At 44.0% G+C, this 17,012-nt stretch overlaps 1 protein-coding gene across 1 annotated transcript; it reads right to left on the bottom strand.

Moving 5' to 3' along the window:
- Window positions 1–8,993: 8,993 nt before the first annotated feature.
- Window positions 8,994–13,069, bottom strand: LOC124003881 (class E basic helix-loop-helix protein 40-like). The gene is made up of 5 exons (XM_046312512.1): window positions 12,639–13,069; window positions 12,438–12,501; window positions 12,044–12,151; window positions 11,556–11,679; window positions 8,994–11,131 (listed from the first exon to the last, which is right to left on the bottom strand). The coding sequence occupies exons 1-5, from the start codon at window positions 12,710–12,712 to the stop codon at window positions 10,224–10,226; spliced, it is 1,278 nt and encodes a 425-aa protein (XP_046168468.1). The 5' UTR covers window positions 12,713–13,069; the 3' UTR covers window positions 8,994–10,223.
- Window positions 13,070–17,012: the final 3,943 nt, after the last annotated feature.

Genomic DNA, 17,012 nt, shown 5'->3' with positions numbered 1-17,012 from the left:
ACTCACTTTTAGAATGTTATTTGTCTTGAAAGTAAAATGAAATAGAACATGAAATAAAGACTTTCCATCTGTGAAGTTAATGTGTCTTGTATTCAGTGTTAGACTACACATACAGGACCGCCTGCAGATATCTCTTCCAGTGATCCTAAGGATGAGTTTTTGTTAACTGGGTTCATCCTGTATTGGTAATTGTATTTGGTTATGTATAAATCATACATAATTCCAATGACATTCAAATGAAAAGTTTAAAATATCCTAAGAAACCAATCAGTTAACTCAAAAATACACAAGGAGAAAAAAAGCAGATTACAAAAGAAATCACAACTTTTGCTTCTTTGTTTAACAATGGTTGCTGAATGTAAATCTTGCCTGTCTGATGTTGCCTGTCTACGTTTTATTTATTTTTCATTCGTGAGTGGTTGGTCTGGTGGAGTGGTTGGCAGTCTGTCTGTGTCTTGTTAATGGGGAAGGTGTGAGGTCTGAGTTGGGATGGGATGGCAGCGGTTGGATGGGGTGAGCATTGTGGTGGCTGCTGCTGTGTCCAGGGTTGCCAGAGGGGTTGGTGCTGTGACTGAAAACTGGGAACTGTGCTGGGGCCGGGACTGGAGGCCAGGGGTTGGTGCTGGGACTGGGGAACGGAAAAAACAGTAACCGGGAAATGAGAACTGGGGCTGCTGCAGGTGCTGGGTCAGGATCTGTGTCTGTAGACAAGAGGAAGGACAACCTGCGGAGCAAGCAGGCCCACAAGGGAGCCCCAGAGGTCAATGGTAGGACTCCCCTGTGGCTTACTCGCTCCTTTTGAAGGTCTGGTCCCTCCTCCACATCTTGACTGGTGGTCTAGTGCTGGGATTGGATCCCGGGATCTGGATTAGAACTGGGGCTGCTGCAGGTGCTGGGTCAGGATATGGGTCTGTAGAGGGGAGGAAGGACAACCTGAGGGGCAAGCAGGCACACAAGGGAGCCCTAGACCCAGGGGTCAGTGGAGGTTCCTGGTTCTGTGAGAGGGATAGGTGTAGAGCGGGGGTGAGGGGAGTTCCTTACTAATGAGTGACCTTAATTCATCAATCGAGGACAAGGATGGAGCGAAAACCCGGGCCTCCATGGAATGAGTTTGACACACGTTGTAGAGTCGTCCGCCCCCGGGTGCACATTTTGGTTTTTGCTCTAGAACTACACAGCTGATTTAAATAACGAACTCACCATCAAGCTTTGATTATTTGAACGAGCTGTGTAGTGCTACAGTAGGGCTCCCGAGTGGTGCAGTGGTCGTAGACATTGCATCTCAGTGCAAGAGGCGTCACTGAAGTATCTGGTTTGAATCCATGCTGCATCACATCCAGCTGTGATTGGGAGTCCCATAGAGTGGCACACAATTGGTCCAGCATCATCTGGGTTTGGCTGGGGTAGGCCGTCATTGTAAATATTAATTTGTTCTTAACTGACTTGCCTAGAAAAATAACAAAAACGTTCACCCAGGACCGGTTTTTGGGAAACCCTGGTGAGGTGGGGGAGAGATGGAGAGAAAGAAGGGGTCTGGTGCTGGAGGACTGAGAGAACAAACAGGGTCCAGATCCGCCTGGCCTCGGAGCACTCACCAACAGTTGGTACTTGTGTTTAGCTTGAGTGCCTCCTTGGGTGCAGTTCTCTGTATGTCCATCTATAGATGGATTCCCTAGTGGGGAGGCAACGATGAACAGTCATCAGAGGAAAGTCCTTCTGTTCCTAGTGTATTGTCAGGGTCAAAGTCTGATCATTTCACTGCAGATTTGGATGAGGGCCTCCAGCAGGTCATTTGTGTAATTCTTAATTGTTCACAGGTCTTGGCATTTCTATCCACTAGCCTTGGTACCTTTCTTTTCAGTCAATTGCAAACATGCTTTTAACACTTCCACACAAGATGCCAGTATTTCCATTCCAAGTCCAACAACTAACAGATTGGATTAGTTTAGAAATGTTATGTTATTTATGTTTGTGTAGCATAAGATTAATCAACCAATCAATGTACATGCAAAAACACAGGTATTGAAACAAACAATTTTGAAAATCAACCCCAATAGAGTATGCTGGGAAATATGATAATGATGGGCTTGGTTTTGAACAAACATGAATTTGTAATTTTACTCAACAAGCTTGTTCAAATTCAGCTCATTTTAAGCAGAGTATGTTAGGTGACCACAGGTCGAGAAACAAATTTGATGTCACAGACAATGACACATGGGACAGACTGATACCGCCTTACACACACTTGCCTGCATCTAGCGGATAGTGGGTGTAATCATTAGTCCAACGTGTTAGTGAACCTGCTACAATCATGCAGTAACATTACAGTGTACAGTCAAGTTTGCATTTACACCGGCGGGCCCTGGTGGCAATAAATTAGTAAAACCAAAAGCTTACCTTGATTTGGAAGAGTTCCAGTGTTGTGTTGGATAGTCATAGCTAGCTAGCTAACATAGCATCCCTCTGTTTGAGCAGGGTGTTTCAGTAGGCTAAACTAGCTAGCTGCACTTGTTGGCTAAGTAAGTGAAACTGAAAGTGGGAAAAAAATGACAATCTCGCTCACTCTCGATTTCTTTGGAGTTGTCCAAAGAGCGCCGAAACAGTTTGTATCGAGGCACAGATCTGGGGAAGGGTACCAAAACATTTCTGTAGCATTGACGGTCCCCAAGAACACTGTGTCCTCCATAATTCTTAAATGAAAGAAGTTTGGAACCACCAAGACTGTTCCTAGAGCTGGCCACCCGGCCAAACTGAGCAATCGGGGGAGAGGGGTATTGGTCAGGGGGGTGACCAAGAACCCGAAGGTCATTCTGAGAGAGCTCCCGAGTTCTTCAGGAGAGATGGGAGAACCTTCCAGAAAAAAACAACCATCTCTGCAACACTCCACCAATCAGGCCTTTACGGTACAGCAGCCAGACGGAAGCCATTCCTCAGGAAAAGGCGCATGACAGCCTGCTTGAAGTTTGCCAAATGGCACCTAAAGACTCTCAGACTATGGTCTGAAGAAACCAAGATTGAACTCTGGCCTGAATGCCAAGCGTCACATCTGGAGGAAACCTGGCACAATCTCTACAGTGAAGCATAGTGGTGGTAGCATCTTGCTGTGGGATGTTTTTCAGCATTAGGGACTGGGAGACTAGTCAGGATTGAGGGAAAGATGAACAGAGCAAACTACAGAGAGATCCTTAACGAAAACCTGCTCCAGAGTGCTCAGGACCTCAGACTGGGGTGAAGGTTCACCTTCCAACAGGACAACGACCCTAAGCACACAGCCAAGACAATGCAAGAGTGGCTTCGGGGCAAGTCTCTGAAAGTTCTTGAGTGGCCCAGCCAGACTTGAACCTGATTGAACATCTCTGGAGAGACCTCTCTCATCTAACCTGGGAGAGGATCTGCAGAAAAGAATGGGAGAAACTCCCCAAATACAGGTGTGCCAAGCTTGTAGCATCATACCGAAGAAGAGTTGAGGCTGTAATCACTGCCAAAGGTTCTTCAACAAAGTACCGAGTAAAGGGTCTGAATATTTGTGTAAACAACACCATCACAGACCCATTCCTCATCTGATCCAGCATACACCAAGGCTGCCCCTTAGCCTCTCTGGGGTATATATTCTACCTAGAGCCCCTTCTCCAGAAGATCAGGTCAAAACCAGGAATCCCTGGCTATCAAATACGGGGGGAGAGGCTTAAAGTGGCGGCATACATGGACGACATCACCAACATCGGCCCAGATAGTTGCTCCATCGCCTCAGCAACAAAAGTAGTGGACGACTACTGTGCAACCACTGGTACCCTTGTCAACAGGGGAGTGAACTCAAAAATGAAATCAAATGTATTTATATAGCCCTTCGTACATCAGCTGATATCGCAAAGTGCTGTACAGAAACCCAGCCTAAAACCCCAAACAGCAAGCAATGCAGGTGTAGAAGCACGGTGGCTAGGAAAAACTCCCTAGAAAGGCCAAAACCTAGGAAGAAACCTAGAGAGGAACTAGGCTATGTGGGGTGGCCAGTCCTCTTCTGGCTGTGCCGGGTGGAGATTATAACAGAACATGGCCAAGATGTTCAAATGTTCATAAATTACCAGCATGGTCAAATAATAATAATCACAGGCAGAACAGTTGAAACTGTAGCAGCAGCACGGCCAGGTGGACTGGGGACAGCAAGGAGTCATCATGCCAGGTAGTCCTGAGGCATGGTCCTAGGGCTCAGGTCCTCCGAGAGAGAGAAAGAAAGAGAGAAAGAGAGAATTAGAGAGAGCATACTTAAATTCACATAGGACACCGGATAGGACAGGAGAAGTACTCCAGATATAACAAACTGACCCTAGTCCCCCAACACATAAACTACTGCAGCATAAATACTGGAGGCTGAGACAGAACTGTACCTGTCACAGGACTGGCATGAGACTCTCCCTACCTCATTCCCTATCAAAACATAGACCATCAAGCTGCTTGTGGTCACCTTCAAGAGGGATGGAGGTGGCTCCGTCAGCTAAGAGGAGACCATCTGCCACATCCAACAGAAGCAAATAAAACGCATGGTCCCTCAGAATGATCATGGTCTTGAAGGCAAACATTCTCCCCATTCTCCTGTACCTAGGCAGGGTGTTCCCCCAGACAGCGCAACCAGGAAGAAGATAGAATGCATGATGTTCACCTTTGGGGGAGCGAGATGTAACGACTCAAGCGCAGCACCCTGTACAAAGCATTTGAGAACATGGGGAAGGGGGTCACAGACATCCTTAACACCATTAGGGCACAGAGACTATCCAACTTGGTCACCAACATCCGCAAAACAGTCAGGAAAGCCAGCCACATTGAATGGTACTTTGCCACCCCCATCCTCAGAACCCTCGGACTCAGCACCATCGAGAACACTGTGCTGGGACCCTCCACCTGTGCACAAGACGTGGAGAAATTTGGGGTTCAGGACATGTCTGCCCACAGCTGGGCTGGCATGCTGGATGTTCAAGGACATCATGGCCCACCTAAGCGCCATTTCAGCCGTAGACCGCAGCAGGTATGGTGAAACATCATTCTGCACCGCATCACAAACAAACAGAAAGACATTACATGGATGGCTGTTCATGGTTTCCTCCCCACTAGGGAATTCGTGTATAGACAGCATATAGCATGTACAGAGCTCCGTGGCCAGGCGGGTCTGGGCCCTGTTTGTTGCCTCTGTTTCCTACAACAGGTGTTTGGTCAGGCGTGAGTAAGACATCAACAAAATAAAGGAGATGATCCTGGACTTCAGGAAACAGCAGAGAGAGCACCCTCCTATCCACATCGATGGGACCGCAGTGGAGGTGGAAAGATTCAAGTTCCCCGGCTTACACATCACTGACAAACTGAAATGGTCCACCCACGCAGTGTTGTGAAGAAGGCGCAACGATGCCTCTTCAACCTCAGGAGGCTGATGAAATTTGGCTTGGCACCTAAAACCCTCACAAATTTTTACAGATGCACAATTGGGAGCATCCTGTCAGTCTGTATCACAGCCTGGTATGGCAACTGCACCACCCGCAACCACAGGGCTCTCCAGAGGGTTGTGCGGTCTGCGCAACGCATCATCGGGGGCAAACTACCTGCCCTCCAGGACACCTACAGCACCTGATGTCACAGGAAGGCCAAAAAGATCATCAAGGACAACAACCACCCAAGCCACTGTCTGTTCACCCTGCTATCATCCAGAAGGTGAGGTCAGTACAGGTCCATCAAAGTTGGGATCGAGAAACTGAAAACAGCTTCTATCTCAAGGCCATCAGACTGTTAAATAGCCATCAGTAGCACGTTACAGGCTGCTACCTATATACATTGACTTGAAATCACTGGCCACTTTAGTAAATGGAACACTAGACACTTTTATAATGTTTACATATTTTACATTACTTTTCTCATATGTATATACTGTATTCTATTCTATTCTACTGTATATTAGTCTATGCCGCTCTGGCATTGCTCGTCCATATATTTATATATTCTTAATTCCATTCCTTTACTTAGATTTGTGTGTATTGGGTATATGTTGTACAGTTGTTAAATATTTAAGCAATAACGCACGAGGGGGTGTGGTATATGAACGACGCAAAGCGGAGTGCCTGGATACAGCCGTTAGCCGTGGTATATTGGCCATATACCACAAAACTCTGAGGTGCATTATTGCTATTATAAACTGGTTACCAACATAATTAGAGCAGTAAATATATATGTTTTGTCATACGCGTGGTATACATTCTGTTATACCACGGCTGTCAACCCATCAGCATTCAGGGCTCGAACCACCCAGTTTATAATACTCGTTAGCTATTACTGCATTGTCGGCACTAGAAACACAAGCCTTACGCTACACCCGCAATAACATCTGCTAAACACATGTATGTGACTAATAAAATTAGCTTTGATCTGATATATACGACAACAAAAAATACAAGAAATCCTTTGCTCTGGGCTACGTGGGACAGAATGTGGCCAATGGCAGAGTCACATGATGACAGTCCCCAAAGCCAAACTAGGGGAACTCTACGGGAAACCAGACGCTGTGAATCTGCTTAACTGTAACAACGACATCGGCCAATACAACAGATCTACGAAATACATCCAGGGGCTGGAGTTAAAGATAAGCCCCAAACCCAGCCAGAATCTTTTACCAAACCCCCACGAGCAGGACAATGAGGGAAAATATAAGTATGTGTATTGACCCATAAGCAAAACATTGTTTTGGAAGTATGAAATGATTGCTTTGTTTTAATAAATATTTGCCTTAATAACTACTGCCTCAACCATTTCTATGTTTTGCTGAGGTCATTCTTTTAGCATATCAAAGAGGTTTGGGTTCCTTATTTTACCAGCAGGGGCCCCCACAGGGCTGAGGTTCTCCACTGGATAACAGTGGAGTCAATAGTGTCTATAACCAGTTATCCATCCAAACATTGTAGGCCAGTAAAGTACGTTGGATTAAAAAATGTCACGACAGGCCTGATGGAAACAGCACATTTGTCGGTAAACTTTCCAATTGTCAACAAAACAAAATATGACAGACAAGGTGAATTATTTTTGTGTTGGTAAAATGAATCATGTGAGACGTCGGTGAAAATGCTTTTATATGCACATATTGATATAGTAACAATCATATCGAAGTAAACTTGGAGTCACGCAATGACATGTGATCCTCCCACTACAACTCTGGGAAAACATGCCGTTTATGAGGCTACAGATGAAATACATTACGATCGTCACAGGGTAGTGAAAGTCCAAGGTGATGAGCTTGATGCTCCTTTCTAATAAATATTGAGGGTCTTATTCTTGTGACATAATGATCGATGCTTGGCTGCCGTTTGACAAATCAAAAACATTCTCACTCTTTTGTCCATAATAATCTCATAGTTTAGGCTATAGGCCTACCTGCACGGTAGGCTATCTACTGCAAGCTGTTGGCTAGAGTGCACATGGCAATACCAGAGTGGGCACATTCGCTATTAATGCAACATTTGTTGTGACAAAACCATCAGTAGAATTGAAAATGTATTTTTTATTTGGTACATGGGAATTTAACTGAAAAAGTCATTTTTATGTGCACTATGTCATCACGCACAGCCTTTTATCTGCAACAAGTCAATTTGATGGAAACACAGCTCTCTTGGGAAAATGAGCATATTGTTTTAATGAGGATTTTAAAATATTTGCATGAAAATCTGTCACCAATTGGATGGAAACCTAGCTTATCAGTGGCCTTCTATCAGAGGCTTTCTATTAGTCCTTTTAAATTAGCTGTATTTGTAAACATATATATATATATAATAATATATGAGAGAAGGTTGGTGTGTGTGTGTCATGAAGAGCAGTGACCATGCTCATGTACACCTGACTGCAGAGCATCTCTCCCTTCCTGGTCCCATCAACTCACCAATCACAGCTCAGCGCTACCCAGGGACAGCAGTGTGGCTGCACATGTGACAGCATTGTGTGATCGAAATCATAGGTAGCTGTAAAAATGACGTGTCTGCTGGCATTTACTTTGTGTCCGTCTATTATGTGCTCCCACATTGATCTTCTCCTACTGGACAATATTGATCAGCCTGAGATGGTTGTTAAACTCAACAGCTTTGACTTAAATGTACACCGGTTCTTTAAACCTTGATCCCAGTTTATTATTAATCATCATGGCACCAGGATCTTTGACCCAATGCCCAATTCTTTGTTGTCCATAAACTATATAGACTGTACTATGAAGTGATAACATTATGATTATAACTATCTACCAGGATATTTGAGCCAAAAACGTGGTTACATCTGTCAGGAGGCAGAAACTTCCACACAAGTGGATCTTCCAGCAAGACAATAACCCCAAGCACACGTCAAAATCCACAAAGAAATGATTGCCCACAACATCAACATTTTGCCGTGGCCGTCTCAGTCTCTAGACATGAACCCCATTGAAAACCTGTAGTTTGAATTGAAGAGGGCAGTCCATAAGCGCAGTAGAAGGATATCTAGGATCTGGAAAGATACTGTGTGGGAGGAATGGTCTAAGATCCTTCCCAATGTGTTCTCCAATCTCTTTAAACCCCCATCTTTTTGAGAGATTAACAATATTGCTTGTTAAACAAAATCTCTTTCTCTAAGCAATTGTATTACTATAAAATAATATAATTTCTTTTTGCAACATAATTTTAGCTCAGTATTTGTATTATTTACATTATTGTATCATTATTGTGCTTCTGCATCCAAATGACTTCCAGATAAATATACAAAATGGCCTTTGGAGCTTACTGATTGTTGAGGGACCACCACGGTATCTGTATGTGTGTTTATTTATGTATGTCAGAAGCAGAGAGAACACCCATAGCAGTGTGTCTCTCCTTATGACCAGTCGGGCAAGACAAGCAGGGAGACTGCAGCAACTCTCCCCAGTTGTTGTGTTTGTGGCAGAACTCCATCCCAGAATATACATTTCACCACAACATGCACTCTACTCACTCATGACGAACCAAGCAGATAAAATACTTTATTAATACGCTTATATAGTGTATGTCAACATTTATAGACAAAATATGTACATCAAACATCTTTCTGGTAGGTCCCAAAATATCAAAGTACCTCTTTCTATAGAAAACTAATCTTCTGCTAAAACATATACATTCACTTCTCGCCAACTCCCAAATACATTTCATAAACATCTGATGTTTTCTCTTATCAGTGTTTCACAAGTAAAAGGCAACAGGATGATAAACTCCAGGTTTGACTTGAGCAGAGTCAGATTGCAGATCAGGGTCAGCGCAGGGCTACAGTACGTACATGAGTTATTATGCGGTAAAACGACTGTCCAACCTTTCTCTCTGGTTCGAGCGCAAGGACACGTATCAAAAATAGAGATGTACAAGAAGTATAAACAATAATTACAAAAAGTCCCTCTAAACTGTCAGTGAATTCCCAACTTGACATGGTCACATGATGACCTCACTAACTCCATACAGTAGGGAAATGATTTCACTCGGGATGTTTGTTGTTGTCATAGGGAATGGGGCAAAGCGCATTGTCGGTGATGGCAATGGTGACCTAAGGTAAATAGACAGCAACCTTTGGGTGAATGGTGACTATTGACATTTGGTGTGACATGGTTTACAAGGACGGTGTGTGTACAGCTGAGCCCTGTCAGTGTCCACAGCATGTAGAAACCTCAACATCTACGGGACTGCCACTTTTTTACATTTATACATTCAACTGTGTGTGTGTGTGTGTGTGTGTGTGTGTGTGTGTGTGTGTGTGTGTGTGTGTGTGTGTGTGTGTGTGTGTGTGTGTGTGTGTGTGTGTGTGTGTGTGTGTGTGTGTGTGTGTGTGTGTGTGTGTGTGTGTGTGTGTGTGTGTGTGTGTGTGTGTGTGTGTATCCAGATCAGTGGGGTCAATGTTGCACTCAGCACTCTGGTGGGGGTATAAAGTCAAACATTCAGAGAGGATTAGGAAACTGTTTGAGCTGTCTTCCATCCACACATTCCCTCTTTCTTTTATTCTCTTTTTCAGCTCGCAGCTGTAGATTATGCCTCACCGATCTGGGACCAGACCTTCTGCATGCGCTCTATCTGTCTCCCTTCTGACTCCTGGGTTGAGGAGAGAGGGGTAGTGGTGGGTGATCTGACTGTCTGGTCATGTTCTCCTCCATGTATCCTCTCAGCATAGCAGTCTATGTTCAATAACACTTTTCTGTGTAAGTGCTCAGTGGTCTCTCAGTCTTTGGTTTCCAGGTTCATGGGAAGTACCTGCTTTAACACTTGGAGGAAGGCTGGGGAGTCCATGGGGCTTTGGGCTACGGTAGGGGGAGAGGGAGAGCGCCCCCTGGGGGACATCATGATCGAGGGAGAGGGGGCATGCCTGTCACTAGGCATGCCCTGCGCGGAGCCTCCCAGGCCAGGGTAAATCATGGGCATGGCCCCTGAGTACCAGCACTTCTCCAGCATGGGCAGATAGGCGGCGGCAGAGGGGGGGATGAGGTAGAAGGGCATGCAAAGGGGATGAGGTTGGGCCTGGTGAGGGGAGTAGGCGCTCATGTAGCTGCCGTGGCCGCTGGAGGAGGATGAGGATGACTCTCCGCCTGAGAGAGACTCGTCCTCGGATGACTCGACCCGGCTGCGTTTGTGGCACGCCTCATCTTCCCGCTTAATGCAAAATGACGCCCTCTTTTCTCCCAGCGCCCTCTTCAGCTGTCTCTCCTGGCCGTAGTAGCCTGCATGCAACGCCAGATGCTCAACCTGCTCGCCACCGTAGCCGCTGTCTGTGTCTGTATCGCTGCCGCTCTGCTCGCCGCCCGCATGGGCATACCTCCGCTGGATGACGGGAACGCAGTTCTTCCCATGGCCTTCACTGGGCTTGGGGGTCTGGCCTGCAGGCTTCTCCCTGTGGGCCTGATGATGTTGGTAGTGGATGGTGGTCTCTTCAGACCGGGGTTTGCAGGGGCTACGGGGAGGACCCTGGAGGACCTCAGTGGCCACCTTGTGCAGGTGGTTGACCATGTGGGAGGGTGTAAGGTCACCGCGACCCTCCTGGTTGACCAGGTATTGCAGCACCTCCTTGGCACAGACATGGAAGCCTGAGCGGAAGATCTCCTCACTGTTCTCCTGGCTGGGAGAGGACTGCTCTGTAGGCAGGAATGGACAACACCACAAACACTGTCAAACACAGATCTACCACAATTCAATATTATGGAAAGTACCAAACTACTTTCATTGTATTTACATGATTCTTGTAAGTAATATATCTTAATATGGGTATAAAATCCCCTTCTGCGCAACCACATCCCAAACTAAACTGAGGAGTTATTCTGACTCAGTTTCTTATTCTATTATTATGTTATTATAATGCAGTAGATGAGCAATGCACTGTGCTGCATTTGAAAATGAGTGAGGATGTGGTCTGCTTCCAAATTGAAGCTAGCCAAGGCAAGAGACCACAAGCTATATTTAAATTCACTGATTTGTATGCGCTTCTGCATAATCATCTTATTGTGTGTGTGTGCGTGTGCGTGTGCGTGTGCGTGTGCGTGTGTGTGTGTGTTTGCTCACCGATTTGCATGCCATTCTGCAGACTGAGGATTTTCTGCTGCTGGTTTTCCAGTAGAGTGGTTAGAGCTTTCACATGCTTAAGCGTGAGCTCCAAAACCACAGCCTTCTCCAGATGGCCAAGAGTCTATGGGAAGAACACACACTACTTACAGCACGGGCTCATCTCTTATGGATTACTAACACACACATGCACACACACTCTCTCAACAACAATCAAAATAACTAAGTAGATCTACTCAAATGCAAAATTTGAATGTGTAATATTACATTCTTTAATCTATAAAAATACAAATAAGAGGAAATGTGTTCAATTTTAGTTAACATCTCAAAGATGCCATTTGTTTAAGTATTCACATTCATTATTTAATTTTATATTCCTTTACAGATCTCACCTGTTAGTCAGGCTGTCACCTTAACCTGAAGTACCACCAAGCAACCACTTGATCGCGCTTTAGTAATGTGCTACTTCAAGATAAATAGGAACTTACTGTAAGTTTCAGGTGCTCGGGCAATAAATCTTTCAACTGAGCGATGCACTCGTTTATCCTGTCACGCCTTTTCTTCTCGATAAGTCGGTGAGGCAGTTTGTAGGTTTCCTAAAGGCAGGAGTGATACTGAGGTTAAATAACAACCTCAGCAGTTTTTGACGAGCAGCACTGTGAACAGTAACACGGACTCCCAAGGATTACATCATATGGGAAAATAGGTCACCACATGATCGGAATGATCAGGACAACTAATTGATCTAAATACATCAATGGTTCAATAGCATTGTATATAATCATAATATTATTCTATTGTAATCATATTTACAAACAGTTAATTAAGTGAATAAACACCAATATTGTTTCTATAAAAAAAATATATAAAATATCAACCAACCTTGCTATCATCTCCTCGTTTCATTCCCCGACGGGATTTGTATACATACATAGGGAAATCCATCCTAATGAAAACCAGAAGACAGTCAATGAGATGTGGGTTTGGTGAGGTTGCGCACTCAATGTCAGAAGACGCGAATGTATGCCACTATAAATTGGGCAAGCATGGCACAGGGCACAAGAAGAATCATCAGCAACTTACCCTTGCATGTCAGACAGCTCAGCCTGCTGGTGCTTGGGGGTGGGTTGCGCACTTGGAATCCTTTCCATTTCCATTCTCTTTAAGCTACTCCAAATGACGCAGGAAAGGGCAAGCTTTTCCCCCCCAATGTTTTCACTCAAGAACGCAAATGAAATTGAATGAAAGTATATAGTCCTTGAAAATTTTCACTAAAATATTTAAGTATTTCCTCCAATTTGTAGAGATAAGTAATCTATTTTACATTTGCATTGTTGTTGTTGTGATTATTTATCGCATAATGGGAGCAGTGTTCCGGAGATCTCCACGTAGTCAGTCAAGAGGGAGTCCCGCAGATGCACTCGTCTTGGTTGCGCGTTGGGAAAGTGGGGGAGGACAGAGCTACGTGTTAAATAAACCCCTGACTCTCGCTCGCAATGACCTATCTCTGTCACATGAGTCTCACGTTTTGGACGGCGCTTGTCTTCTCGGACTGCCCATTTTCTACTGATAATGAGGATCTGGGGGCGGACGTCGGCGCCACGTCACACCGGAGGGCTGAATCCCGCGTCCAGTGTACCTGGCTAATATTTACCTTGTGTAGTACAATGTCTTAAAAATAGTAATGTACGGCTATATTAAGTTATTTCACCATATAAACGCATTGGCTGAAAATATTAATTGAAAATGCAAGATAGGCCCTATCATTGAAAAGAGAATGTGCGTAAAAACGGAGTAAAAGTGCATGTGATGCCACAATGTCAAATGTTGGAAATGTAGGCTAGCCCTATTATTATTGGTTAACTTGGAATGAATCCATAGATTCATAGGCCCACAATTTAACATTATAATTCAATGTAATATTTTGTTGTAAATTATAAATTATCCTTCAAGCACATAGTATAATTGAAAACCTCTGATATTTTATTTTGTTTTGCATTAGGAGGACCCTGTTGAAAAAAAGGTGCACCTGCTTGAGACATTTATTTTTATAAGAGATCTCATTGCTTAGAGACAACCAGACTAATTGCTTTGGTTTCAACAAGTGTGAAGGGCCATAATGTTATTTTGCACCATCAGAACCATCTGCTAGTTCAGACTGGAAATGTGTCTGAAGACTGACTGTCTGCTTTGTTATCAAGTGTGCCACTACCATTGTCAAATTGATCTCATGGCCCCACCCGCCCCTGTGCGCTGAGGGCACATTCAGCACATGGCTACTATTTACAACTAATTTGCTGTAGGCTACTTCACTAGCAGCGCTAAAAACAGCAAGTAAGCTAGCCTTTTAGCTTCCCACATCTCCCCCCATGTGAAAGAATCAGATTTATAATTCAATAATGTGCCCGAGCAAATATGATTTACTTGCCAGCCGTTTTTAAGGCCTAGTACTCGAGAAGAGTCCGTGCTCGAGACCACATATGGTCCGTGTTGCCATGTTCGCAGTTTTCCGGCAATGTTGCAGGTTTTTGGGTTATTTCTAAGTTGCACCACGGCCGCCTTGACATTTTCTTTTAAACATATGTATTTCACTGTAACCTGCTACTGACTGTCAGGCAGTGCCGCATGCTGTTGCTGAGTGAGTGACTGGTGGGGAGGGCCAGAGGTGTTTGTGTGTGTTTAGAGAGAGCACTACAGTTATTGACTGAGACATGAGGGAGAGGAGCCAGAGAGATATCTATTGGGTGAAATACCACAGTGTGCAATCTCAGTAAGATTTGTGTCCTGTTGCCACAAGAAAAGGGCAACCAGTGAAGAACACAATTGTAAATACAACCTTTATGGGTTTTTTACAAATACACCTATTTGCACATCATTTTTTATTGTTTATTTCACAATAAAAAAATGTAACCTTTATTACTTAACTTAGGCAAGTCAGTTAAAGAACAAATTCTTATTTACAATGACGGCCTACCCTGGATGACGCTGGGCCAATTGTGCGCCATCCTATGGGATACCCAATCACAGCCGGGTTGTGATACAGCCTGGATTTAAGCCAGGGACTGTAGTGACACCTCTTGCGCTGAGATGCAGTGCCTTAGACCGCTGCGCCACTTGGGAGCCAAGTGTTTATTATCTATTTCACTTGCTTTGGCAATGTAAACATATGTTTCCCATGCCAATAAAGCCCCTTAAATTGAATTGAGAGAGAGAGCAGCACGCGTGCATGGTTGTGACAACTTTTTACTAGTTGTAGGTGGGCTATAAAGATTGTCATTATGGAGACACCTATTACCAACCCTTTTTCCATAAAACATAATAATAATATGCTAAAACTAAATAAATAATGGAGACAAATCACTGGAAAATTACTTTTGGTGCACTAGAGTGAATTACATAAATTCACTCAGATGTGGTTTAAACTGCATTCTAATGTTTACTGCTAAAAGAAAATGGTATCAAGCAAAGTGCTTTATGCATGGAAGTTATGGAACTCCCTCGCGTTCTCTCGGCTCAGGAAAAGACCCAGATGCAGACAGTTTGAATAATGGACTTTATTATATAAACAGGGGGGCAGGCAAAGGACAGGGGTCGGTAGTCCAGGGCAGAGTCCGTAAGGTACAGAGTGGCAGGCAGGCTCAGGGTCAGGCAGAGGTCCGTAATCCAGGGCAGTGGCAAAAGGTACAGAACGGCAGGCAGGCTCAGGGTCAGGGCAGGCAGAATGATAAAAACCGTGAAAACGAGAAAACAGGCTCAAGGAAACAGAAGTACGAAAAACACACTGGTAGGCTTGACAAGACAAGAAGAACTCGCAAAAGACAAACCGAACACAGGGGACAATGGGGAAGATGGGTGACACCTGGAGAGGGATGGAGACAAGCACAAAGACAAGTGAAACAGATCAGGGTGTGACACACGTGGTTGTTTTTATGTGGAACAATATCCCTGGAGTCATTGCAAATCAATTTGTGCCACTTGTGTAGCTTACCGAGACCTGGCAAACCAATTTAATAAATAGCCTATTACTTCAGTTTGTTGTTGTCGCCTTGTGTTATTATGAACACATTAGATTGACGGTAACAATAGTCAGATTATGCTACAGGTCAAACTATTTGTTAACAAGCATATTCACTTCTATTATTAATATTTAATTCAGTGATTTAAATTATGACACCATCCTCAGTAGCCTAGTCCAGCAGGCTATTGGGAAACACAAGCACTTCTTATTACAAAATTTCCTTGCTATTCATGCATAAATTAGTCTGCTAATTTGAACTACAGGCTACTGTAGACTATTTGAAATTAGATGTAGGTCTGTCAGAGGCTATAGGCTACCTGCCTTTAGCTAAGAAAATTATGGCAAAATGTAATTACAATCATAAACCCAGATTTTAGTCTGTAGCCTATGCCTATTGAAATGACAAGTCAATCTCGCAAATGGGCCATTTATACAGTTTGTAGTCTTAACATATGGCACATAACGGCACAATTGCCAGAAAATAATCCAAGTGTTTCTTCCTCAGAGATTTCGAGATCCTCTGTCCAACTTTCATCACTCAAACTCTCCTTTGGGATTTATGTATAGTTATGCACATGTGCAAAGGGGATTAATTTATATTTATAAACCTTGTTCGAGCCCTGAATGCTGATTGTCTGAAAGCCGTGATATATCAGACCATATACCACGGGTATGAAAAAATAAGACTTTTTACTGTTCTAATTACAATGCTAACCAGTTTATAGCAATAAGGCATCACAGGGGTTTGTGGTATATGGTCAAAATACCACGGCTAACGGTTGTATCCAGGCACTCCACGTTTTGTCGTGCTAAAAACAGCCCTTAGCCGTGGTATATTGGTCATATACAGTGGGGAGAACAAGAGGTTGATACACTGCCGATTTTGCAGATTTTCCTACTTACAAAGCATGTAGAGGTCTGTAATTTATATCATAGGTACACTTCAACTGTGAGAGATGGAATCTAAAACAAAAATCCAGAAAATCACATTGTATGATTTTTTAAAGTAATTAATTTGCATTTTATTGCATGAAATAAGTATTTGATACATCAGAAAAGCAGCACTTAATATTTGGTACAGAAATCTTTGTTTGCAATTCTAGAGATCATATGTTTCCTGTAGTTCTTGACCAGGTTTGCACACAATGCAGCAGGCATTTTGGCCCACTCCTCCATTCAGACCTTCAGGTTTCGGGGCTGTCGCTGGGCAATACGGACTTTCAGCTCCCTCCCAAAATTTTCTATTGGGTTCAGGTCTGGAGACTGGCTAGGCCACTCCAGGACCTTGAGATATTTCTTATGGAGCCACTCCTTAGTTGCCCTAGCTGTGTGTTTTGGGTCGTTGTCATGCTGGAAGACCCAGCCACGACCCATCTTCAATGCTCTTACTGAGGGAAGGAGGTTGTTGGCCAAGATCTCGCAATACATGGCCCCATCCA

This window comes from Oncorhynchus gorbuscha, linkage group LG18, assembly GCF_021184085.1.
Source record: "Oncorhynchus gorbuscha isolate QuinsamMale2020 ecotype Even-year linkage group LG18, OgorEven_v1.0, whole genome shotgun sequence".
In the NCBI taxonomy this organism is placed as follows: Eukaryota; Metazoa; Chordata; class Actinopteri; order Salmoniformes; family Salmonidae; genus Oncorhynchus; species Oncorhynchus gorbuscha.
The sequence above is the reverse complement of the archived record's forward strand: the minus strand, read 5'-3'. Positions and strand labels throughout refer to the sequence as shown.

What these genes read in the sequence shown, in the direction of transcription:
- LOC124003881 (XM_046312512.1), bottom strand. Translation starts at nt 12,712, where the DNA reads ATGGAAATGGAAAGGATTCCAAGTGCGCAACCCACCCCCAAGCACCAG. An exon ending in CCGAGCACCTGAAACTTACA is followed by an intron (nt 11,680 to 12,043) that starts GTAAGTTCCTAT and finishes TTCTTCCCATAG; the next exon opens with ACTCTTGGCCATCTGGAGAA. An exon ending in GCAGAATGGCATGCAAATCG is followed by an intron (nt 11,132 to 11,555) that starts GTGAGCAAACAC and finishes TCCTGCCTACAG; the next exon opens with AGCAGTCCTCTCCCAGCCAG.